Source organism: Chelonia mydas, chromosome 7, assembly GCF_015237465.2.
Source record: "Chelonia mydas isolate rCheMyd1 chromosome 7, rCheMyd1.pri.v2, whole genome shotgun sequence".
Lineage (NCBI taxonomy): Eukaryota > Metazoa > Chordata > Testudines > Cheloniidae > Chelonia > Chelonia mydas.
In genome coordinates, this window is record NC_057853.1 from 96,049,669 (window position 1) to 96,076,126 (window position 26,458).

Here is a 26,458-nt window from a genome sequence, read left to right on the forward strand (position 1 = left end):
TTGATGTGTAAAATCTGAGTTAAGAGAAATGATACATGCATTTGTAAAATTAAGTTAGGTACATATAGGCTGCACCCCTCTCCCTCAACCACAGATACATCTTCAGTGGTTTTGTTTCTGACGTTAAAGAAAGCCAGTCACGCTGAAGACCCATTTACCCATTAATATCCTCTATAGGTGATTTCATAAGTGTCTTCAACACTAGTGATGAACTCCTACAAGGAGGGCTGGGGGAGAATATGGAATGATTTTCATAAGCCAAGTCAATAAATATAACTTGGTTACATCCTTGGAACCTGATCTGGTTTTGCTCAAATAATCTGAAAGTGGCAGAACCAAGAATTGCTGTAAGCTTGCTTAAAAGTAAGCTATGCCAAAAGTGATAGCAGTGCAACTTCAGCCCCACTTGGGACTTCAGCAAGTGAATACAGGCTTGCCTTTGCTCAAGACAAAGCCAGATCCATATTTTCGCTCTTACACAGAATACAGTTTGAGGTAACCATCTTCCCACACTTTTCTCCCCTCCCTACCCCAAGGAGGTCTGCCTTCAAAAGCAATCCTGGCAGAAGACTTGACTACATTTTGGCTCCCAACCCCATTAAGCACTCCCATTTACAACATGACCCTTGCTAAAACGCTCTACGCAGGCCTTCAAGCAGGCCTGCTGTAAACAGGGATTTAGATTTAAGGTTAAATATCATCCACTATTCTGATGCTCCCATTATTTTCAGGACTTGTCCAGCTAATTTTCAGTAGCAACTACAAAAAACTTTAATCTTAAAAGCAAAATCAGCAAACTTGGTCCGAGTTTCAATGCTTACCAAAACAAACATACCACCGAAATAAGAGACAGTATATTACAAGCATTTAGTTACAGTGCAAAAGACATTTATGAAGCCACCAGTTCTCAAACAGCAAGTTATGCTTGTATATCAAAGACAGCTGCAAAGAGGCATGGGAACATGTTTAGTGGGAGATTTTTTCCCTATCTGCTGAATCAAGAGTGTCTTATGAAATTGGATTTTACAGGTTACTACTCTGCCTTTCTTTTTCCCATTGCCATATTTTTATTGGCGATTTAATGACAAGGTTAACTCTCTACCCAAAGTACATTTTGCAGGGGAAGCAAAAAGTAGGGCTAATTAACCTTGCCAACTGGAAGTTTTGTTTTGTAATAGTTGGTCAAATAATTTAGTCAGATATGGTTAACATTATTTGATCAGCTCTAGTATTAAGTGAATCCACATGTATTCAGCTTATTTTGCATTTGTAGATGCTATATCATGGTGGGCAAACTTTTTGGCCTGAGGGCCACATTGGGGTTCTAAAACTGTATGGAGGGCCGGTAGGGAAGGCTGTGCCTCCCCAAACAGCCTGGCCCCCACCCCCTATTCGCCCCCTCCCACTGCCCACACCCTGACTGCCCCCCTCAGAACCCCTGACCCATCCAACCCTCCCTGTGCCTTGTCCCCTGACCACCCCCTAACCAACTCCCCCTGACCGACCTGGACCCTATCCACACCCCTGCCCCTGACAGGCCCTCGGGACTCCCATGCCTATCCAACCACCCCCTGCTCTCTGTCCCCTGACTGCCCCCTACCCAACCCCCCTACTCTCCACTCCCTTACCATGCTGCTCAGAGCACCAGGACTGGCAGCCACGCCACCCGGCCAGAGCCAGCCACGCCGCCGCACAGCCTAGAGCACTGGGACAGGCTGGCAGCTCTCGCAGCCATGCTGCCCGGCAGGAGCTCACAGCCCCGCCGCCCAGTGTGCTGGTGCCACAGCGAGCTGGGGGGGGGGGGGGGGGGGGGGGGGGGGGGGGAGGAGAGAGAAACGGACAGCAGGGGAGGGCTGGGGGCTAGCCTCCCCGGCCAGGAGCTCAAGTGCTGGGCAGGATGGTCCCACAAGCCGGATGTGGTCCACGGAATGTAGTTTGCCCACCTCTGCTCTATATTGAGGTCTCCAGTAACTCCCCAATGTGTTCTCCGTTCCCTATAGGCCAGAAGCCACCTAAGATATTTGAGAAGGTTAACAGTAGAACACTTGTGACAGGTGAGTGACTGTTTTACTTATTGATCTAGTCTGATCATATTACTTTAATTTTAAACATAAATGTTGTGGGCCATGTATCAGAGGGCTAGCCATGTTAGTCTGTATCCACAAAAACAACAAGGAGTCCAGTGGCACCTTAAAGACAGATTTATTTGGGCATAAGTTTTTGTGGGTAAAAAAAAACAAAACCCATCTGAAGAAGTGGGTTTTTTTTTTTTTTTTTTTTTTTTTTTTTTTTACACACACACACACACACACAGAGGAAAGCTTGTGTCCAAATAAATCTGTTAAATCTTTAAGGTGCCACCGGACTCCTTGTTATAAATGTTATGTGGTTCTATTGGATTTTGTTTGTAAACAGATCTCCCCTTACACAAGTATTAATGGGCCCATTTCTGCAATGGCACAAAGTGTGTTATTACAAGTATGGCTACGTAATCTTGTTAATTACCATATCAGAGACATAAAAGACTCACGACTGAACATCCTAAAACAATCAAGACACACTTTGATTTACAACACAAATAAGTTTTTCCTGGCACGACTGATTGCAACAGTAACTGAGCCAGTGTGACCTACAGCAACTAAAAGGAAAAGAAGTCGTCAGTTACTGAAAAGTGGTGAGAAAACTTCAGTTGTCTTAAGAAAATTCACAGAAAGTAATGAAACTCTGTCCCATTGAAGGGACAGAAAGCTAGTTTTAGACAAGGTATTCAAATATGGTATCATCTAGTTATTGATGCATGTCATAAAAATTATGTAAAAGCAAGACACAATGGGGAAAAAAGGAACCACAAACAAGAAAAATCCAGTGTAGCAGCAGTACAATGTCATACTGAAGATCCAAGTGATGACGACCTTTGATCTCCTGCCCCTTTCCCTCCTTACAAGTCATCAGATGCGATGGCTGCCTCCTGGTTGGTACAGAATTAAGTTGTGGCACAGTTAGCAGATAGCGGCAAAGAGTCCTGTGGCACCTTATAGACTAACAGACGTATTGAAGCATTATCTTTCGCAGATGAATATCTACTAGTTATTTTCTCATGGAAACTGACAGATAATTTTAGCAGAAAGACTGAAAAGGTGAGTCAGATACGGCACTTGGGTAGAGAGAAGATAAAGAACGTTTTCAGGAATGCCTTAAGGCCTTTCTAAGCTCAATTCAGGTTTTTACGTAGGAGAAGTGAGGAATTTGGCACAATGGTCATGGTACAAAGAAAGAGGGAGAATTCTGGGTTTCTCTCACATTCAGGTAAATAAACTGGTGACATTTGATGGAGGGTGAAAGAACGTCCAGTGCTTCTCATTAGTGCAGTTTTTCAAGATTTAACTATCCAGAATAAGTTTGCAAAAGCAAACTGTCAGCAGAATTTCCCTTCATTTTCCTCTAGATCAAACCTGCCTGCCTCCGAATTATACAAACATTTACCAGCTTAGTCACAATAGCTGAAGTGTTGAGTCAAATATTGCTATAAATCATGAGTAAGCTTCCTCATGCTAGAAACTTGGAAGAAAAAAAAAAATCATTGGCTTGTGTATGCATTTCTTAAATAAGGCAAATGAGGAAAATAAGGGACAAAGTGATGAACCACCATTGAGCTCTGTGGGAGCCAGAGCACAAAACTAGATTTTAAAAGAGGAAAAGTTTTTCTAACAGTTAGAATTGTGATTTCAGAGAAAAAAAAAGTTAGTTTGTATCCTGGTTTAATAATATTTCACTGGGGTCCCAATCTGTAAGTGTCATGCATGTGGTCATGTTTAGCATGATAGCCACCATCAGCAGGATGCCAAGAGACAAATCTTGATCTTATTCAATGTCACCAGGAGTTTTGCCATGGACTTCAATTGGAGCAGGGACAGGCCCTATAAAATGCAAATTGAAATTGAAATAATAGAGCTATTTGAATTTGCGCTACATTTTGTAATTTTAAACACTGAAGACTGATCACAGAGACACATATTACAACTTAAAAGTAAGAGAAAAAGTATCTTCTTCAATCACATAGGAGAACCAATATTACGCTCTCAGCTGTTTCCCAAGAACTGATTACTATGTTGATGTCCTTCCACCTTCTCTCAGTGGTACTCAGGGTATTGTACTTTCAGGAAGTTGCCAGAGAAAAAGGAACCAAGTGTTTTGTTCTTAGCTTTAGGACAAATAGTCGGATGTGATTATTGTAGTTTAAAGTGAGACACATGGAGAAGAGAATATCTTTTGCAGAAGGAAGCAAACCCAAGTGGACTGTTAGACTTCGAGAAGAATGAAGGGGGTGGAGAGAGGGCCATCGTGAGCATCTTTGATTATTAAAGCCAGCTGCTTGTATAGTGTCTACACGTAAGTTATCATTTATAAAAAAGTGTTTTTTCAAGGGACAGTTCACCAAAACAGCTAAGGGCCTAGGGGCCACTAGGTCTTCAGCCACAGCAGGATGAATTTTAGCACATAAGTATGGTCAGTCAATACCCATTACACCCTTGTGTGGTAGGCAAGTATTATTACACCGATATGTACTTAGATGGCAAAACAGAGACAGTCAAGTCACTTACCTACAATGTCATTGTCAGAGTCAAAACACGACTGCATGAGTCTGCTTCTCACATACCCACATTTAGAATCCCACGTAATTACACGTCTGTTCCCTCATCTGTCCAGATGGTACACTAGCAAAGCTGGCTGGGAGGTAGTATGGGGCCACCCTGAGCAACAATGCTCCTTTCCCCACAGCAATAAATTGGCCCATAGTCCCCTATTAGAATTAAGGGGCTGCTTCCTGTGAGTCTCACTGAAGTCTGTGAGAGCTAAAGGTCTCTTCTGAAAGGTCACTTAAACATGTGTTTCTAGACCTCCGAATAAGAAGTTTAACCCTGATCTTTTAGGCAACTCAAAGACAAAACAAAGAGAAATAAGAACAGACATGACAAGAAGACAAATGCAATCTGTACAAGAATGTTAGTACAGGTAGCATCAATCCAGTATGCACTCACCTGGTACTGGAGGCAAAGTTATGTTTCAAACTGGGTTAAGAGATCTCTTATTTCTGGGGTCAGATGCTCTACTGCCTTTGCAGCTTCTGTAATAGCTTTCCGATACATCCCTTTCTTCTTACGATTAAATCTCAGTTTGAAAGATTCAGAGAAAGGAGAGAGTTTTGAAACAGATAAGAATGAGGTTGTTGGAGAACCAAACCATGATACTTTAGCTTCTCGCCAGGAAGGTTCTCCATTTTCCTTCTGGCTAAGGTTTATGTCAAGAACACGTGCCGGCCACCATGGGAAACCATGAATTTTACCCCAAACAATATCCCCCACTGAAACAGTTCTTCCATCTTCAGTGACACATTTAGAGACACTCTGTGTATGTAGTCTAACTGTTAATGGTGGCACAATTTTACGGTCATCTTTTGAAGATGAAGAAACAGATGCATCATCACCAGGTAAAAAGTCACACATTTCTGGTGATGTTACTTCTGAACTAGAGGATTTGGATTCATCTAGACTGTCATTGCTACACACTGATAAACTAGAAGAATCTGCCTTCCTTTTACGATAATTCATAAGAAAAGCCAAGTTATCATGTCCATCTTTACCTTGGGGAAATCTTTTGAAGTCATCATCTTCACCTGAACTCCCTGAAGACATCTCTGCTAAACTTCTATCTGCAGATTCATCAGTGTAAAATGCAGCAGGATTGGACTCCCTGCTACTCTGAAGGACATTTATCTCATCAATAAGTTCTGCTTTATAAATGGAAACACTCTGACCATCATTTATTCGATGGGGTTTCAGTCTGATTTTTGGAGGTGGAACATCTGCATTGGAATGCACAGGCCTAGTTAATTTCAGTTTTGGAATGGAAGCAAGTTGGCTGCTTGCCGACTTATCCATAAAACATTTGGTTTCCTGATATCGTTCAGAGTCTCGGTTCTCCTCTTGGTCCTCCCCTCCATTCTGCAATATCCGCTGTGGACAAAATGGTTTAACTGATCCATGAATCCGGGAGGGAATTTTCACAACTTCACCTTTACCTTGTGGTGTGCTGTAGGATATTTTTATCACTGGAGTTCGATGCACTAATTCCCCAGAAAATTTGTCTTCCTCCCTCTTTTCTCTTTTGTTCCTTTTCTCTACAGAATCAGAATCACTGTGCTTTTTTTGCTCCTTATCCTGAATGCTTAGCTTCCTCCTTGTTTTAGCATTTTGCCTGGCTTTGTAGTTCACTTCCTCTGGGTTCAGAGTATTTTTACATTTTTCACAGAGCACTTGCCTGGGCCTCAGCCTAATAGTGCTCATGATAAGCCTTCCTGGGTCTCTATTTCGTGACAACCGTCTTTTTGTCCTCTTTATAGTCCTTGGTGGTGGCTGAGGAACCCACTGGTTATATGTGTGTCTTAACCATAAAGGAGGAGGAAAAGGAGCTCCCTCAAAATAGGGCGGGTAAGGAGGAACATTGCCTGGCGATGGAGGTGGCAAAAGAGGAGGAACCTGTTCATCATTGTTTCCTTTGGGAGGTTTTTCACTAGAAAGCTGGGACTCCGTCTCACCCTTCGCGGCCCGTCTGTTTTCAGGAACCCAGTTAGTGCAAGCATCAGCAGGAGGGTCCTCTTGCTTTGGCAACGAAGGTGGTGGAAGACAGAGCAAGCCAGACCTATAGCAGTGTGGGGAAAAAAAATACACAAATCAGAACTGTGAAAACTGAGATTTCTTTGACAAAAATTAAAACTTACCAAAAATGCCATTTTCTGAAAGAATATTTGCCCAATGCACTAAGAGGTCAACATTTTCCCTTCATTTTTAAACAGCAGCTAATTTTATCCTGTTGAGAAAGAGCCATCTCCAAATGGATAGAGTGTATAATCCACTTTTTGGGTGGAAAGTCCAAAGTGACCTGTGCACTGAATTCTCAGCCTTACCATTGTATTAGTGAAGTGTGCGCATGTTTTGTTTCTAGTCTAGCACCATTCACACAATCCAGAACAAGTATTGACTCCTATCATAGCCACACTCAACAGGCCAGTAATACCATGGAAAAGATGATGTATAGAAGAGTAGAACACTGCAAGTCTTTGGGGAACTATTAACAATTCTTTCAGTATGCTAGATTTCTAAGACTAAATTTTTAGATTACCATGCAACAGTTGAGCCACATGCACGTGCAAGTCAGGTCACTGAATGACTAATTTCCCAACTTGCATATTCAAGCATGGGGTTTTATAGTAGCATGCATGTTCACCCTGAGCCCTTATTCTTCCTTTTTTTTTTTTTTTTAAAATGTACTTGCTATATCTCCAAGCTAGCCAAATCAAGCAGAAAATGTCATTTATGCAATGACAAATGTTATCATAGAATATTACAGTATTGCACACACTGAGTATGTCACAGGGCCCTTTCTAAAGTAAGTACGAACATTTTATTTCCATAGGTTTCTTCTGAATAGTGACAGCCAGCTGCGCCAGCAGATATATTGCTGGACCAGACATTGTATCTGTGCTAATCTCTGAAGTCTTAGCCAAGCAAGGACCAGTGTCACGTCTGTGGGGAATGTAAAACCAGGACAATGAGTGGAAACACTGCTTCATCACACCACCAGCTCTTTGTAGATTTTCCCCTCCCTTTCCCTACCCACATGTTTGGGGTATACTTTGCTGCAGTGGTTCATTTCTGTTCCTTGGCCTGGCCTTCAGGATTTTCTTGCTTGTTCAGGATCAGGGTTAACAATTATGTGTCAAGGACTGGGCTTTGCACACTAAACTATCAGTTTATTGTTCTGAAGGTTTACAGCTTCAATATGAAAAATGCTGTCTAAGAAGAGGGAATTCACCTTTCTTTGCAATACAGCAGCAAAAGATTAATGGGAGAGAGATTTTCCATGAACACATGTGTCTGACAAAATGACTCTTTGCAATATGAAATTCTACTTTGTGTTTAGGTTTTATTAAGCAGGGAGAGCATTATGTTCCACTGACTTATTAATACCCAGTCTGTTCTTGACAGATTGAGAATAAGTAAATTGCAAGTTTTGTAAAATAGTCACTTTTTAAAAAATATTATTATTAAAAAGAATGCCTTCATGAGGTTCCATGTGAGTCTCAGTGGTTCATATATGACATGACATCTATTCCTTTAACAAGTAATACAATGATTTTTCCGTGGGCCTGAAAACTCAATAAGAGCTAAGCTGTGTTCTTTCTGGTTCAAATTTCAGCAGCAACACATCCCAGACACAAAATTTTGTTTTTAATAACTCCAATTCAACCCTTTTCTCCAATATTTTGACTCCTACAAGAAATACAGCATGAAATGTGTAGCCATATTTTTAAGCTCTAAACTTCACCTTGTACTTTGAGACAAGCCAGGCCTTGGCATAAATGCTGGAACTAGGGGTGCTGCCACACCCCCTGGCTTAAAGTTGTTTCCATCATATAGAGCGCGGACAGTTTGGTTCAATGGCTCTCAGCACCACCCACTAATACAAAAGTGTTCCAGCACCCCTGGGACTTGGGGGAAGATTCCCTACTGCACTTTAGATTAAAAGATCAGTTTTAGCAAAAATGACTTTCTTTAAAACTGTCCTTTACTCACAAAAAGGACAAGACCCTCCGTTCTTATGTGATTGGAAGCAGGCAACATTCATCTTGTAATGGAGATCATCCTCTCTAACAAAGACCTAGATGAGCTATTTTTATCCTATGAGTTTCTACAAGACATTTGTCATACCCCACAATTATCTCTTATCAAGACATAGCTACACTGTCTCTCCCCGTCCAAGACATCCAGACTTCTCCTTATCCGCTTTCCCCTTCTTTTGTCCCACATCCTCCTCAGCTTTCAGGTATCATATAAAACTAACCCATCAATTAGCCATTAGAGCGGTCAGTGTAGTACAGTCCCCATATACTTGGCTGACATGTCTGAAACATTTTATCTTTCAGGTTCACTGGGAGCAATATGATCTGCAACAAGCTATTGTTACTACACCCTTTCTTAGTGTCTGAAAATAAAGGGGTAAGGGTTTTTTTTTTTTTCTTTTTTTAAGAAGTGAAAGTGTCAGGTACTTTTGAGTTACAATTTCTAAAATAAAAAAAAATAAATAAAAATAAAGGCTTGATAGATTGCGCTTAGGTTTTTCCAAAGTAGTTTTCTACCTCTGAGCAGAAACACAATGGAAAGTTTCAGTAGAAAAGAAGTTTTCAGGTAGTTTTGGGAACGCAAGAACAGCCTGTTACAGTGCAAGGCTCAACATACAGTTACTAGAGCATGTACTGTCAAGCAAGTGTTCTAACTTCTTAAATAAATGTAAATTGTTTTACAAATTAAGCTCTGAGGAACTAACAAAAATGGAAGGTAGAGTGTGTTCCACGGGCCGTTTTACCTTGAGATTAAATAAACTTCTCTCTAGTGCTCCCTTTCCTTCCTGCTACCTTCAGTGATCAACTCCTGCCTAAAGAGGGGGAGGCAGGTGCCAACACAGGCCAGCAGAAAGGGGATTTGGCATCTCCAGCTCAGAGAATAATTGAGAAGCATGGAAACTCCCTCAACCTCATGTCCAATCCCCTTCCAGAGAGCAGCATAAAGAACCCAGGGGGATGGGAGTACAGTTGGCTGTGAGGAGTCAGAATAGGCAAGCTGACAGTCAGTTTGACTGCACGTACTGCTGATCACCCAGAAGCTTCTCCTGCTTTGCTTCCAGTAGGTGCCTTCAGACCTGACTGGTAAGGCTGCTGTATTTCTTTCTCAGCACCATATCCACAGGGTGGAACTTTTTGCTGGAAGGGTAAACCTCACACTCTCACTGCAGATCTTTTTAGGCTACTGCTGTTTCAGATGACAGCTGCACATCAAAGTAGGGAAACTCTTCTTCCTAGAGGAGCGTTAGTGGAGGTCGCATACAATTGGATATTAAAGAAGAGAGATGGTGGCTTTCTTCCCAAGACTGCATTAGCCTTATAAACTCACTGCCACTCCCCTGCTTCTTAACACTAACTAAGACGCACACTCCAATTTATTATGGTAAATGGTTTCATTTTTGTTTCTGCAGACGTTAATTACAGGCCAAACCCTTCTTACCTGATTTGTGTGAGAAAACCCACCAGGAAAAAAAGAAATTGCTTGCGTAAGTCACAAAAAACAGGAATTGGTCCTTAATTTTGGCACCGACTCATCAGTATTCTTTGTTCTTTAAGAGTTCAAATAATTTAGTAACTGGAAAACTATAAAGTTTTAATTTCCTTTCCATTTACCTGGAGAGATTATGACATCTTGACCATTTTTATATTTAGGTCTAGGTGACACTTTCCAAATTAGAAGAAAATTAGCTTAGTCTACAGGAAGAGGACTAAACAACTGCTTGCAAAATATAACTTAAAAACTAAGCCATTTTGTTTGAGAGCTTTACAAAAAAAGGAAAGTCAAGCCTGAGAATTAAAGGTTTTAAAGTGACAGACTCTGCTAACATATTTGCTATAAAGCAACCATAAGTTGCACATCGAACCTGAGGTATTAGTGGAGCTTATAATGGAAACCAATATAGTGCTATTATTCATGCAGCTTTGGTCGGAACTGTGCGACACTTTACTTATTCAGTTAAGTAGAACAGTTCTGGCTTGACCAAATGAAACTATGCAATAGAGGAATTTTCCTCTATTCCACTCCATTAGAAGGTAAATTCTGGGTATGTCTACACACACCATTTAAGGCACAAAAAGTCCCTTTTTTGCGCTAAAACCACGGGAGCATCTACACTTGTTAATGACTTTTTGCAGTGAAACTCAAAACGTTTGGCCTCCAGAGGAGATCCCACAGTTCCAAAAGCGACCACTCTGGCCAGCAGCTCCACTGCTCTGACGCATGGACGTCCGCCCCTCCCCCTGTAAGCTCCGGGAAGTTTGAAGCTCCCTTTCCCTTTGCTTGTAGATGTGGCGGTTTTTACAAAAATGCCACGGAAGCAACCAGGAAGTAATGGGGCTCCTGAGACATGAAGCAGGGCAGCACGGGGCACTGAGAAGGGACCCAGAATGCCTTCCGCACACCCCCCCATCCCACAAGACTTCTCAAGAGAGCTGCACTGTGGGACAGCTGCCCTACAGCGCTGCTCTCATCAGCGATGGAAGTGCTGGTAGTGTAAACACTCTCTGACACCTGAGGAATTGAGTGAGTACACAAACCAGCGCTTTACTTTTACCGGTTCCCTATCACCGGTGAAACTTACAGCGCAATAACTCTAAGTGTAGACATACCTTCTGTTTACCTTACTCTTACAAGTAGGCCCAAGGGTTTAAACAGAACTACCAGAGTCATTAAAGCAATGACAGTTCTCTAAAGGCTTGTCAGTTCTCTAAAGGCTTGATCCTGCTAGCCTAACTTACATGAGCAGTCCTACTGAAATCACCAGAACTCGTATGGTAAACGTACTATGATCCAGTCCTTTATGAGGTCAGTGACTTCATTACTTTTACAAAACATGCCACAGCAAAGTTTTAGCAGACCATGGTCCAGCACTTAGGTATTAAAAAATTTTCCTGAGAAGTGGGATGACAACTGTTTCTGGTGAGAATCATTGGAATTGTGGTTTACAATTAGTAAATTTGGCACTGATTAGATGAGGCTCAGTACCCTAGTCTGCATCCCAAAACTGACAATCATAGTAAAGTAAAAAACATTTTAAAAAGAGTAACTAAGATCCATAAACAGTTTTAATGGTAAAGGTGAGCCAGTTATAGCAGATGGAGACTGATATGTGGCCAGATTGCAATACCAGAGAGTATGAGAGTGCGTAATTAACCCAAAGGTATCTTATTTGAGAAAGTTTAGTGAAGTGAAGTCACTGAACTAGTATGAATGAATGGGGGTCTGACTAGGCTTACCCTCTGTGCTTTAACCACTCCTTAAAACAATCAAGGGAGAGCTCTGCAATAAGGGTAGAGCGGACAATTAGTTAATATTTCTATTGTAGTGCCCAGAAGGCTCAACCAGGCTGGGGCCTCATTGTGCTTGGCTCTATACAAAACTGTAGTAAAGTGATAGTCCCTAATGTCAGCCCTGGGCAATCGAGAAGTAGTCACATTGCTACCATATGTCCAGCCTCCATGCAGCAATTCAATCCTTTGACTGGCTGAGATCCAGCCCTGCCCAGCCTCAAATAACACTGGTGGTTTGGGAGAAACTATAAGCCTCTTTGACTGAGGGATTGCCTGGGCTGTTAATTACTCAGATTTGGAATTCAGCGGCTATTTTAGATCCCTGGTTGCTCCAGCATTCTCAGGTAGCAGCTGTGGTGGCCCAGACAGCTTTTTGGGAAAGGGTTTGTATGTAGTGAGGTTCATAGTTGTCCCTGGTTGTGTCACACTGAGATTAGAGTATTGGCAACGCACTCTCTGCAAGGCTACACAAAGCGTTTGGAAATTTAAGGTGGGGCAGCACCAGTGTCTACCTTGGCTTTCAGGTTTGTTTCCAGATGGGAGTTTAAATTCATCATTTTGGTTTTGGATCTGCCTATGTAAAGCTGCCACCACAATCATAATTGCGTTGAAATAGGCTAACCACAGACTGGCAACATCTTTCTAGTCTACTGACTGAGCTTATGCCCATCCCAAAGATTTGTTTGAGGATTATAGCACAAAACAAAGCAAGTGGAAGTTGAACTCTTTATATCTTAAATAACTTCAGATTGGCGGTGAAAGCAATGGCAGTGAAATAGAGGCCATCAAGAGAAGACAATTTTCTCTATTTACTCCTGGGGAAATTCTGTACTACTGCCTATGTGCAGAATTCATGTGCCATGCATTCCCCCCTGCCTGCAGAAACAACGTTCTGATGGAAAGGTACTGCAGTTATGCCTTTCTCCCACTAGGGGCCACTGTGGCACCAGAACAGAGAGCAGCCACTCACCCAGCCCGATCAGGAGACACACAGTACCGAGGGACAGAAAGTGTGGGGCACATGGGGATGCAGGGTGGGTGGGTGGGTGTGTGTGTGTGGAGTGTCACAGACAGGGGTTCAAAGGGGCTGAACAGGAGTGGGGTGGAGGGCCACATGGGGAAAAGGGGCGGCAAGGACACGTGGGGAGAGGGGAGTGCAGAAACACATGAGGACAGGGGCAGATGTGCCTGATTGATTGGGAGAGGCTAGGGGTCAGCTAAGGTATGCATGGTGGAGGCTCCCTAACAATCCCTCCCTACCCAAAAAACACCCTGTTCCACACTTCTCCCATCACCCACACTCAACAACCCTCCAAGTTCATACCCAGGCTCCTCTACAGCAATAACTTCCCTCTCCCTCAGCTCCTCTGTTACTCCTGACGCCCCCAAGCCTTTGCACTGCTTCTGAGGGGTGCGGGAAATACATTTCTGTATTGTAGTTTAAATTAATTATTACTCAGAGTTCTGTATTTATAGGCCTAGTAAGGAATCTATTTGTAAAAAAAAAAAAAAAAAAAATTTCCTGAATCTTTTTTTTGTCATCTGTATTGTTACAGACAGTTGCTGACAGGTATTTTGATATAAATTACCAAAATAACTGAAACTGGCATGATTAAATTGTGTTATTTTGACAAATAAAAGATACAGAATTATTAAAATATTTTAACTGAATTTTTTTTTTTTTGGTGCAGAATTCCGCTAGTATTTATTGTGTCTCTTATCTTTGAGCAAGATACCATAGTACTGCAGACTACTGGGCAAGTAATACTCAGTACTGTAGTTTCCTGTCTGAATCCAAGACAGACAACTGAGGTGACTGTTTTATCCTGAGGGGCCATATTTTGCTGCTTTTGCCCACAAAGTCAGCCTGCATTTGCTTTGTTCACGTTGGAGATTTTTAAATTAGTTTTGAGGAAAAAATATTTTTCTTTTAAGTCTCCCTACCAGTTTGCCTTTGGGAGGAGTGGGCAAGTCCAAACTTGGTGTTGCCATTGCCACCAACTCCCCAGTTTGTGAAGTTCTGACCATCTACCAGCCCCATCACCCGCCCAAAGGAGCTAGGGAGGCTATGTTCATAGTGATGAGTCCTTACATTTGTCCAGATACTTATATGGCCCTCATCACCATACACTACTGCCCTCTGTTCAAGCACAAAGGCCATGTGACCAATATGCCAATGCGATTTAATAGAGGTACTCAATGAGTAGAGCTACCATTTCTTTATACCTTCTTATTTCTTTTGGAAAACTATGCTACAAATATAAGTTACTCCACACAAGTTTAGCTGCAGAACGATTAAAAACAACCCCATACAGATTTAAGTTTGTTTCTGATAAGCCAGAATAATTTCTGGACTGACATAGGTTTTAATTATAGGTGATAGACCTCTTCAAATAAACTGTATAACATAACATTAAGTACATTTCATGAAACATACTTCCATTACCACACTTCAGTTTTTAGTAAAGTCTTAGAGTAACACAAACTTAGCTAAACCTAGTTTTTTCTCCTGACCTGCACAAATTACTTAACATTTTATATAGCTGCACATTGTCATTATTGATGCGGCATATTCAAATCTGCTCAGTCACAGATTCTGCATTTTCATTTTCTTGAGCTTAGGGGCATGTGAAAGTGTCTGGGTATTATAGGCACCAGCATGTACTACAGGACATGAATTCAGTCTCAGTTATTCGTCTTAGCCTTCTGGGACATGCACAGCCAAAATGATTAATTTCCTCAATCCCCTCTCTCCCTGGAGACAGGCAACACCATCCTCTGTTTTGCAAATGCTTAAACCCACACATAATTAAGATTCAGCTCTTTATAATTTAGATTACATCAAAACTGGCTAGTCTTGCTAGCAAGAACATTGTAAGTGCAGTCAACCAGGTTATAGTCCTTCATTAATGTAAATACTAAGATAGGATGTAAATTTGGGTTTCACATTTATTAAACTCAAGATGACAAACCAAAATAGATTATCCACATAGAAATCAGTGTTTTGAACTGGTAAGAGTTATAGTCAGTCCCAGTAAAGTCTGAGTGCATGTTGTTTAAAAAAGTGTCCTCATATGCAGGCAACTGTAGGTGTTTTTTGAAAGATTATTCTACAGCTATATAAGATTACCATTTTTTGTTTTGTTTTTGTGCCCTCCTCCCAGTGCATGAGTTAAAGGATAAAGGGGATGTGTGGTTAGAGGGTGGGGGAGCAGCAGCTCATGCTTCCTTCATCAGCTTAGGTCCAGAAGCTGTGATCTTGAAACGGTATTTTCCTTTGAAGAGCAACATCTGCTCCTTCACGGTCAGAAAAATATGGATTGTATGCACACATTCCTGTGATGCTGATGGCCACAGGCAAGACTTAGAAAAAGAAAGGTGTCTGGATAATCCTACTAGCCCAATGGCTAAGCCTACTAGCCATGGTGAAAGATTCTTGTGCCACCACACTTCCCAAAGCCACACACCACATATTGAAAGAAATAAACACAGTTCTGTACTGCATTTAGTTATATTACTAACAATCAGCTTTTTACTTAGCACCTTTTTAAACATACTACACCTCTCTAGATTTTTCCATTTTTAAAAACACCTTTCCCTTCCTCATTTTACCCTACTCTTTTTATTCCTACAATAGATCATGAGGTTTCTTTTCTCCATGTTGTCTTCACTGTCCCTCACTTCTCCCTCCCAGAATTACATTTCTTTCATATTCCATCAAGTTCCCTCTTCCCCCCCACACCTCCACATAGGAACTCACCTCACATACATCCCCCCACCCTATCCACAGACATGCTAGTAACATTTTTGAGCCAAAGGACTATGTTTATTAGCCAAAGACATGAGATGCAGGCCTTTACTCTCCAGAGACAATACACTGAGGAGAACCGCTGCCCCCCGACTCCAATGCTGGGAAAGGGAAGGGTGTTAGGATTGCTAGCAGGGTTCTGTCCTGGACCCAGCTGGGAGGCTTTAGCTTTAATCTCAGCCTCCAGATAGTATATTTCTGATAAATGTAGAGTGCTAACCTACCATCCCCATCACAAAACCCTCCTCTAATTACTAGAGGAGAGAAATGAATGCAACATTTCTTGGCGGATAAAAGGTGGGTTGAGATCTCTTCTGTTTCTCCCTTTCCTCCAACTTTTGGCTGAAGCATCTACTCTACTCTCCTCATCTCCCCGCCAAACTTTCCTCTCGAAGAATAGCTCCCGTTGCTCAACTTTCCCAAACAGCAACATGGAACTGCCTGAATCTGTCAGTTTCACAGCTGCCAGCAGGCTTCTGAGTAGTAGCACAAAGTTTGACAGGACTCTGGTCAGCTTTCACTCTACTGTTCTTTATTAAAGCTCTAAGCAGCAGCAGCAGCAAAGACCCACCCCCTTGATAGGGCAGAAGGGAACCTAAGCATTAGAAACTTCATTAAAAAAAAAAAAAAAGCTTAGGTTCTGCAGAACTCCGTGGCATTTGCCCAAGGAAGCTTCCAAGCAAGTTTATTTTTCAAGCTTTGGCCACAGAGATGCAATATAGAAAGGGTTTCGGATGCAGTCTTGCTCTAGTCCCTTGTTCTCTACAGGACATTAAGTGGCTTTGCAATAGTAAGAATTTTCTTGCTTTCTATGGGACCAACAGTATTGCTTGGAGTTTGAACTTTTCTTATGGAAGCAAAATCCAGTACTTCAATGTTACTTTAGGCAACTGCTTTGTAAATAGATGCATCTTCCACTGCAACAGAATAAGTGCAGATTCTTCACTGGCATGTTCTAACTCTACTTTCAATAGCCAAAAGTCAACAGATAAGCAAGATTAGCGTCCATTATTTTGTGCTATTGAAGGCTACCATGAAAATCTTGACCTTTAAGTTTTTGGGCAACTAGTGATTTTGGGTGCCTAAAGCAGCCGGATTTTCAGAAGTTACGGAGGGCCCAGCCTCTTTAAGCTGTCTAAACTGCCACTCAGAAGTGAGACCTCCACAAGTCAGCCTTGAAAATCTTGGCCAAAGTTTTCACTGTAGTAGGGCCCCAATCCTCCAGTCTGATCCACACAGGAGAATGCTTATATCCATGTGGAGGCCCACTGAAGTAACTGGGACTCCACAAGGAGCCAGGAATCTACCTGTATAGATTATTGCAAGGTCAGCACCTAAATAAGGCTATGAGATGGTTACAGGACACCTACTAACAAGAGAACTAGCCCATTGGTACCTAGATACTCCAGTATATGGCACAATATTCATACGCTTATACCTATGACAGGGGTGGGCAAACTTTTTGGCCTGAGAGCCACATTGGGGTTCTGAAACTGTATGGAGGGCCAGTAGGGAAGGCTGTGCCTCCCCAAAAAAAGCTGGTCCCCACCCCGTATCCACTTCCCGCCCCCGACTACCCCCCTCAGAACCCCTGACCCATCCAACATCCCCTGCTCCTTGTCCCCTGACCACCGTCTCCTGGGACCCCCTCCATCCAACCCCTACCCCCCATCTCCTGACTGCCCCCACTCCTATCCACACCCCCACCCCCTCCCTGTTCCCCATCCCCTGACCACCACCACCCCGCTCGAACCTCCGCTCCATCCAACAGCCCCCTGACTGCCCTCCGGGACCCCCTGACCCTTATCCAACCCCCTCCCCTCCCCCCAACTCCTCACCCCCTTACCATGCCACTCAGAGCAGCAGGACTGGCAGCCATGCGGCCCAGCTGGAGCCAGCCTCGCAGGAGTTCGCAGCCCCGCCATCCCGACCACTGGCGGCGCAGCAAGCTGAGGCTACGGGGGAGGGGCCGGGGACTAGCCTCCTTGGCTGGGAGCTCAAGGGCCGGACAGGACGGTCCTGTGGGCCAGATGTGGCCCGCGTGCCATAGTTTGCCCACCTCTGACCTAGATAGACTGACTGGAATATTAGGCAGGGGCCTGCAAAAAGGGAGGCTCATCAACCAACAAGCTCCAGGATCCAAACTCTGTTGAAAAGGTCTAGCTGCCATGTACTGTAGCCAAGTACTGTACATGACTCAGGGATTCCCTCTTCCGTATCAGCCTCCGGCTAGAGTGATTAAAAGTTTCTCATCCCTAATAGATGCTGGAAGGAAAAAAAAGAGCTCTTTATCTTTCACAACCTCACTTAAAGGAAAGGGTCAGGCTCCCAATTGTTTTACTGAATCTCTTTGCAAGATGGCTAAAGCAGAGCCAATATTACTGAATCAATGGAACATCACTAGGGTCATCACAAAGATCTTCAGCAGTATTTCTGTTTTTAAAGAGACTAAAGATGGACATCAGAAGTACCTCTGTTTAGCTTTGTGATAGCAGGTAAACACCAAGATGGGACAAATCATCACAAAGAAATGGAAAGAGTTCTACAAGAAATGCTTTTTTCCGTCCACGTAACCCTATTTCTATTTAACATTGGTTACTTATAATCAGGAAAGAGAACCCTATCTTTTGCCTTAAATCCATTTTGGCTTCCTTACCCCTCTCCCTGTCAGAAATAGACTTTAATACATCCATTTTTGCCATGTGATTATATAGTTAAATATCATCAGGATGTGGGCATCTGATTTGTCAGATAATTGGAGGGTTTCATCCTCTAACAGAGGACTCCACAAATTCAGATTATTTTTAAGGTAACTGATTTTGCCAGGAACTTGTGGACTGGGGATAGTATGAACATACATTAACATTCCACTGACTTAACCTTAGAATTGGCAGAGAAGAATTCTGAAAGTATCCTAAGGGCTCATCTACATTACACAGCCTTTGCTGATACAGCTATACTGGCATAGCCCAGTGTACGCACAGCATATGCCACAGAATGGGTTTTTCTGCAGGCATAGTAACAACACCTCCCCAAATGACATTAACTACACCAACAGAAGCATTTATGCTGGGGGGTTTACAATCACAACTATGTTGGTTAGGGGTGGTGGTTTTTTTCACATCCCTGACAGACATAGCTATGCCAACAAAATTGTGTAGTATACACCTCGCTTAAGTGCCTCAAAAGAGGCCTATTAGAAATGGAGGAGTAGCTTATTGTTCCAACTGAAGAGGAAAATCATCACAAAAGGGGGGGGGGGAAAAAAAAAAAAAAAAAAAGAGGGATAGGCACCAAAAGTAAAATTTTCAAGAGTGCCAAAGCAACTTAGAAGCGTAAGTCCCATTTTCAAAAGTGACTTAGGACCCTAAGGGCCAGATTTTTACAGATATTTAAGTGCTTAAAAATGCAAATAGGTGTCTAGTGGGATTTTCAAAAGTGTTTTAAACAGGTTAGGTGCGTAGCAGGCATTAAAAACAATAGGAGTTAGGCACCTAATCCATTTTGGAGAGAGGTACCATTCTGGATCCATTTAAAAATTCCTATCTGCATGTCAAGGCACAAAAATATATTTGCAAATCTGGCCCCAAAGATTATGGAAAATCTGAAGTGGTCTGGGGAAGTGATAACTATTCAAGCATTTTGTAAAAATGAATTAATAAAAAAAGTCTCATTTCACATGTCCTTTGTCCAGGGAGTCACTGGCAAATTTTGTCAGAGTGAAAATGACTATTCAATAAATGTATAATCAACAGTCCTCCCCTAGCTCAGAATGTAAATACAAATGAAACAGAAATGAAATCTTTTTTTGTTTTGTTTTGTTTTTTTAAAGTTTTAAAGTTAATAGTACAACAAGCATTACTGTCTAAAAGGCTATTTTATTATTAATTGTCTAACAATTCTTTAAGATCATTGTAATGAAATAAAGCATGCGGTATGTGAACATCACCCCTACTCTCAATAAAATTAGCATTTAAGTTTCAGGGGCAACTATCATCAATGTCAGACGAGGTCTTGACCACTTCAAGTGGGTACAATATATTCATGATGGCATTGTGGCAGAAGACAGGGCCATGGTACCCTGCTGCTGCAGCAGAATCCACAACCAAAATTAAATAAGAGAAGAACATCAGAAGGCCACCAAATAAATAAAAAAGCACCAAAAAAACAAACCCCCAAAACACCACCCTGAGGATTTAAGATGAGCAACGAAAACTGAAAAGCATTGGATTTTAGTAGGGCAAGCTTCTGAGGGAAGGCACAAGAATGGTAACAAGATCACTGTAGAAATTCCAGAATGGAAAGCTTCAAATGTTGGAATTGAACCTACATTATTGGCTTCAGTTTCTTCAGTGACAGAGAGAAATCAATAAAGCTGCAGTCCTTCTCCAATGGCTGACTACATAATGCAAGGATTTCTAGGGATACTGGATATTAGTAGTGCTAGCTGGCTACTTGGACAATGAGAAGGAAAACATGTGAACCCTCATTTAGCTGCATCTTAGTTTAAAATGTTTGAGTTGAGCACTTTCACATACTGTAGACAATGAGGTAGATGGATAAAATTAACATGAAGCCATATGTTAACTCACATGACTTTAGTATTAATGTTTTCTGGCACATCTAATTAAGAGATAATGCCAGTAGGATAATTGTCAAAGGATAATGGTTTTGCACTGCTGAGTGGGGGTGGGGAGGGGGAAAGCCTGTAGCAAAGTCTAGGAATGTATTAAGGAAAAAATTGAGGCCTTCAAAAAACAGGAGACATTTACAGTTCCCACTCTGAAAATAAAAACTAAAGGAAAGCAAAGACATATATGTTTGATTAATGCCTCCACTTTCTCTTCTCACACCACTCATCTAGTAGGATCCCATTATCATGCAGTGATGTATTCCAGGGACTTTACTACACCAGAGGATTAAATAAAGACATAATATAGATAATTGGCTAAAAACACAGCATATATGCTAATCTGAAACTTTAAAAATAACAAACCTTTATATTTGTGTGTGATTAAATCGAGTTCTAACTTGGTTAAAAAAAAAAAGAACCTTCCACTAACAATAAATAAGGATCAGCTATCCAGCAATCTAAATGGCTATTACACATTTCATTATGTCTAACAGATCGTTTGTTACAGTTTTGCAATTACATGGCAAATGCACAGCATATGTTAACTCAAAGCACGTAAAGAGTATTCCACCATTGTATGCTTATATACTAATCAGAGTCTTGCTACCACACTAATAATTTGTACTAAGCATATTAGCTCCAAATACATGGCAAATAAAGTGTTTTACCTAAACTGATCATTTTTGTATAATATTCTAGAAAACCCATGACTAATATCTCCATACCCTTTTTATTTTTGCATTATTAAAATTAACAGGTCAGTTTCCCCAGAAGATAAAGCTGTTGAAGCATATGGTATTCCTGAACAAAGAAAGAAAGTCTATAATTATGGCAGTATCTGACATCATACCACTACCCAGCACACCCAGACTTACTACACAATCGTAACATCATTAAAAAGAACTTTGTCAAGTTCTAATATTTTTATTCAACAAAACCTTTTTCTTGACAAATGTGCAGTTTCTGGTCCAAAACAAAACGTTAACTCTACAAGCAGCCTCTGGGACAGTGAAGGCACTTAAACAGATGTAGTCAATTCCCCTCCTTGATGGGGGCCAGACTTTTTCTAGTAACCTATGCCCATAAAAAGAGTTACTTTTAAATACTTTCACACAAGGTTTTTCTTCTTTTCAAAGCTTCTAAGATGGTCACTGAAAAATATTTTCAAATTTATCTTGAAGTGTAACTGGATAACAACCCTCTGAAAGTCTCCTTCCAAGCTGGATTTTTGAAAAGAAAATGAAACCAAATCCAGAATTTGCTTTTTTTAGAAGAACCCTCCCCCCGCACACACTTTTTCCCCTCCCCTCCCCCACCTGCAATGTGCAATGCAACCTTAACTCTTTAATCTGATTATGGCCTAATCCCTCCTCCTCCCCAGCTGCTCTGATCTCTCTGTGCAGCAGCAGGCCATACTCTATAGAGAAAAAAACTTCTCAGTTGCAATCATCACCCTTGGAAATATTTTGGGTAAGAATCAAAGCATTGAGGGCTCCTACTTTTTAGTGCAGTCCAGGAGGATCCCAGTGAAGCGCCTCTCCCCGCAGCTCAAGGTGACCACCAACGTGTCGTTCACCATCTGCTCCACCAGCACGGGTAGCCAGGAGCCGACCTGCAGCTCCTTCGCCTCAGCCTCCTCCATGCTTGCGGGAGCTCGGCGTCCGCCTCAGTACAGCTGGAGCGCGGCGGCAGGCTCCCAGTCGGCCTCGCTTGGGCCCGCTGCCCGTTCTGCTCTGCTCTCTGCTCTCCCCTCCCCCGCCGCTGCCGCCGCCCGGATGGCTACACCGGCCGCTACGATGACCTCATGGCTCCAGGCTCCCCCTCAATTGGGAGGATTAGTAGGTGCGCTGACGTCACAATGCTTCCCTCCCGGGAACGTTCCACGGCCGAATCCTGCAACAATTGGCTACAGTTCAGGGTGATTATTGGAGAAGAGCATGCCAGGAAGACTAAGGCGGCTACTGCCGCTCACGGCGGGGCCTGGTAGGGGGTCTCCTCTCTGCCCCCACAATACCACATCAGTAACATAAGAGTCCAGGGGTCTCCGCTCTGCCCTCACAGCACCATGTGCAACAACATGTTAAAGGGTCAGTGCGTATCCGCTCTGCGCTACATTGGGCTGCAGGAGAATCAGGCCCATAGCACGTTGAAAGGATCGGGGAGTCACCTTCTTTCCCTGGGTTCCAGGAGGATGAATACTCCATATGCAATAATATGTTAATAGGCTAGATTAAGATTGTTCCCCCTTCTGCCCCTTTCCTCTAGGACATAATTATACCATCCTCACCAGGCTACATCTTGATTATTTAGACATGTTAAAGAATTTTCCTGGCCCAAATTGTTCCTTAGGAAGATAACTACACCATCATTTACTCCTGATCCATACGTGTTAACTGTCCCTATATAATGTGGGAGGGAAAGAAGCCGTCTTTATTTTTTTAAAGCTAAATAAGATGTTCCCATACAGCTGCTCTAAAAAAGATATCCTAGCTCAAATGTATTACAATGGTGTTTAAAGGCTGTCTGAATGGCATTCAAATGCTGACAAGTATGCAAATACAGCAAGTCACTTTTATCCATTTAGAGGGTTAACTGCAACTTTAAATTTGCTTTCCTAGGACACCGAGAACAGCTCACTTTTCTCAGCACCTGTCAATCAGTACATTTTTATAACTCAAAAGCTTGCTCTTATAGAGTTGCAGCCTGCAGACGTGTCAAATTGTAAGTGAAGGAGTGAAATTTCAACAAATTATGTATGAGATTTCAAATGCCTCACTGATGAAGCATTTTGCATTGCGTATCACAAGTAAAAGATAGTGTAAAAACTGCTTTACAATTAATCCCAAATGAGGTGTCTGATTCCAAATGAGCAAAACTGCCTTTAGAAACCTGGATTTATTATTTTAGTTTAATTTCAAGTGATATAAATTCAATTTTCCAGAATGCCTTTTTCCAAATGATATATTGTGGTACTGGAAAAACTAAATCAGTTCTTATTCATTTAAATAAGAAAGAGATACCTAGGGTACATTTAGAAAAGGCGAATATTTAGCAGAGAGTAGAGCAAAAATCTATTGCATTAGAACGTGGCTACTATAAATCATGAGAAAAGAACTCTTCTATATATAGCACTGAATTTGCAGGAAAATATGTTTTCTTTCCTGAGGGAGTCCTCACAACACTGAACAGGCTCCTTTAAAATGTGTTTAAAGTGAAATATATTTCATTATTGTTTCAAGTAGCAATTCAACAATGTTATTTTTAATAATCAAACAAAAGCTCAATGGGCAAGTGTTCAGGTTCCTTTTTAGGCCTGTCAAGGCAAAGCAACAAGGAAGTAAAAAACAGTTTCATCTGGAAGCGCATTAGATTAAAAGTAAGAAGGTTAAAGCTGCTTTTTTTCCCTTCATATTCAGTCAAAGGCTACCAGTTGTGGGTGCTGAGTGAATCTCATAGGTTGTAAATCTTACTCTAGATTTAAAATATTCCAGAACTGTTACTCTAGTTGGCCTATACACTGTAACTATGAAAAGACAACTGCTAACTGCTTCTTACTGAGCAATGCTGCATTCAGAAAGGGTCCAAGGTCAGTCAGCCCTTCCTGTCCATCCGAGATCCCACCATCACAAGACTTCTTTAAATATATGCCTACAACAGTGCTGTTAGAAACCTCTTGTTTTCATTATCTAATAATCATTATGGTTTATTTTATATAAAGTTCAATAGTACTAGAAATAGTTCAGTTAAATAAAGCTGTGAAATAGAAACCAGACTGTTACTCACATTCATAGGAAAGAATTTGTGATTACATATAAATTCCAAGAGACCATTGAAGGCCCTGATTATTACCAATTACATCTTCATATTTTTTTAAAAAAGTAAATTGCACTTCCTGTTTGCAAAGTAAACAATAGTTTTTCTTTTTAATGAGAAACTACAGGATGGCTAGCACCCTGGTAGTGAAGATAATTAAAGTAATAAATGAAACACATTCTACAGTATATTAGGTCAAAGAAAAAATGTCAAGGTTTAGGCTCTTTTTATTTGGACCCATCTATTCATTGCTGATATTTTAAAATCTGTGTTTTACTGATCAGTTTGACTAAAGTATTATAAAATCGTGATAGAAAAATATATTTTCATCCTGTATTTAGTTTAACAGATTAAAACAAGTTATTTTAAAACTTATTGAAAAATGTTATTTAAAACTAGTTTCCTCTCAAATTGTCTTTTTATAGTAATAAAGGTAATTTAAAAAACACTGTACAGTTCAATCAAAACTAATTCTGAACCAGAACAACTGGATTATCTGCGGGATCCAAAAGGAACAGCTTCAGCACACCTCAGCTAAATACTGCAGTTCTTTAATACCTTTAAAACCATTTTTGGTGTGAGCCACAAATGCACAGAACATCGTTACACATTAATAAACCTGTATTGTGGGCTCACTGAACTTACAGTGTTGTTGCTGTTGTTTACTCGATTACTTCAATCTTGATTAAGTTTGTTTGGTCAATGTTTGACCATGAGAAACAGGAGAAGGAGTTAGTCGCACTGGAGTCGCCTGTAATAAGGATCTAAACGGAAAGGAGCAGCCAAAAGCGGGGGGGGGGGGGGGGGGGGTGCGAGGGTACAAACAAACCCAAAGCAAAACAAAGATCCAAAACAGGATGAAAACCTAAGAAATAAGAATCGCTGCAAAGGCACTGAAAATAAGAGAAAAGTCCAGGGCTCACGTTACCTGCGCGATCAGTCTCCAGCCCTTTAACAATTACAGTGTTTGACAATTTAGAGAGGTTACTATGTGGCATTCCGTTTCCAACACGCACCCCCTAGCGGCTAAATGCGGCATTCGCTCCCGGTGACTGACCTCTCCGGCCGCTCCGGGCGGGGAAGCCCCGCCCCCGCCTTAGGGACTGTAGCGGCTGCTGCGTCTGACAAGCTTCAGTGGCGCGCCAGGATTGGCGGGGCAGCGAGCGCTGCTGCAGTAGCCACCTTGACTCAACCGCATTCCTCCGTTCTGGGTCCTCTTGAGCTCCCGCCTGAAAGATGGCAGGCAGCGCCACTGGTCACAGCAAAGCAACAGCCATCTCCCTGCGGAGGAGAAGGCTGGTAGCTAAATTCTGCTGGAACAGAGCGGGAGATGTTAGCAGTAGTCTCTAGGGAATTAGGCTGTGGTTTGGTTTTGGCAGGCATCCTCCCAATGAAAAGCATTAAACTGCTGGTCTTGGAAGCATTTGAGACGATTTTGAAGTTGGTGGTGGTGGGAGGGGGTGCCTAACCCGAGGTAGAAAACTATCAAAACATGTTTTGAGCCGAGAGGTTACGGCTTTCCCGCAGGTTAAAAATACGGCTCCAATTTTCATATTATATTTCTGTCACAAGCAGGTACTGAAGATTTTTTTTTTAAATTCTGTTTATTGCAGTCCTCTGATCTGCGCAGAAGTAAGAGTGAAACAGTGGGCAAATGGATACAAAGTATATAAAAAGAAAAGGAGTATTTGTGGCACCTTAGAGACTAACCAATTTATTTGAGCATAAGCTTTCGTGAGCTACAGCTCACTTCATCGGTATATAAAACCTACAGTTTACTTGCTAGGTTAAAAATGGACCATAATAGCTGTTCAATACATACATACTGCTTCATCCGATTTAACCCCCAATGTATGCATTGTAAAACTAAAACTAGTAGAAACGTTTCTACGATTTTTCTTTAAATTCCAATCGGAGCTGCTTTTTTAAACAATTCGCCTGCACCGCAGCATTGTTCCACTGTGAGAAAATCAGAAAGTGAAACTAATACTTTATTTTCATTGCCCAAGCTGAGAAATGAAAAAATAAAGAGCTAAAATAGTGAAACAAATTAAACTTCTAAATGCCACCAGTTTAATAGTCCAAGAATTTATTAGTAACATACAGCAGGCACGGGTTATTTATATGACTTTTAACATTATAGTTTCCTTTTAACCAAAGAATTCTTCAGTTAGTCTGGCAAGCAGTTGATTAGACATGGAAACTCCTCTAGTATTGTTCCTTTTTTTCCAGTGTA

The 26,458-nt window shown here is 41.7% G+C and overlaps 1 protein-coding gene across 2 annotated transcripts; it reads right to left on the bottom strand.

Moving 5' to 3' along the window:
- Window positions 1-2,300: 2,300 nt before the first annotated feature.
- PWWP2B (PWWP domain containing 2B) lies at window positions 2,301-25,271 on the bottom strand. Of its 2 annotated transcripts, none has more exons than XM_043550950.1 (4): window positions 25,151-25,271; window positions 21,909-22,302; window positions 5,040-6,699; window positions 2,301-3,917 (listed from the first exon to the last, which is right to left on the bottom strand). In XM_043550950.1, the coding sequence occupies exons 2-3, from the start codon at window positions 22,049-22,051 to the stop codon at window positions 5,058-5,060; spliced, it is 1,785 nt and encodes a 594-aa protein (XP_043406885.1). In that variant the 5' UTR covers window positions 22,052-22,302; window positions 25,151-25,271; the 3' UTR covers window positions 2,301-3,917; window positions 5,040-5,057. The 2 variants fall into 2 exon arrangements, with proteins under 2 accessions (XP_043406885.1, XP_043406886.1); XM_043550951.1 differs by having other exon boundaries at window positions 24,868-25,178.
- Between the last annotated feature and the right edge of the window lie 1,187 nt (window positions 25,272-26,458).

Coding starts and splice junctions, on each gene's coding strand:
- PWWP2B (XM_043550950.1), bottom strand. CDS start 22,051: ATGGAGGAGGCTGAGGCGAAGGAGCTGCAGGTCGGCTCCTGGCTACCC. Junction 6,700..21,908: donor CTCCTGGACTGCACTAAAAA/GTAGGAGCCCTC, acceptor ACACTGCTATAG/GTCTGGCTTGCTCTGTCTTC.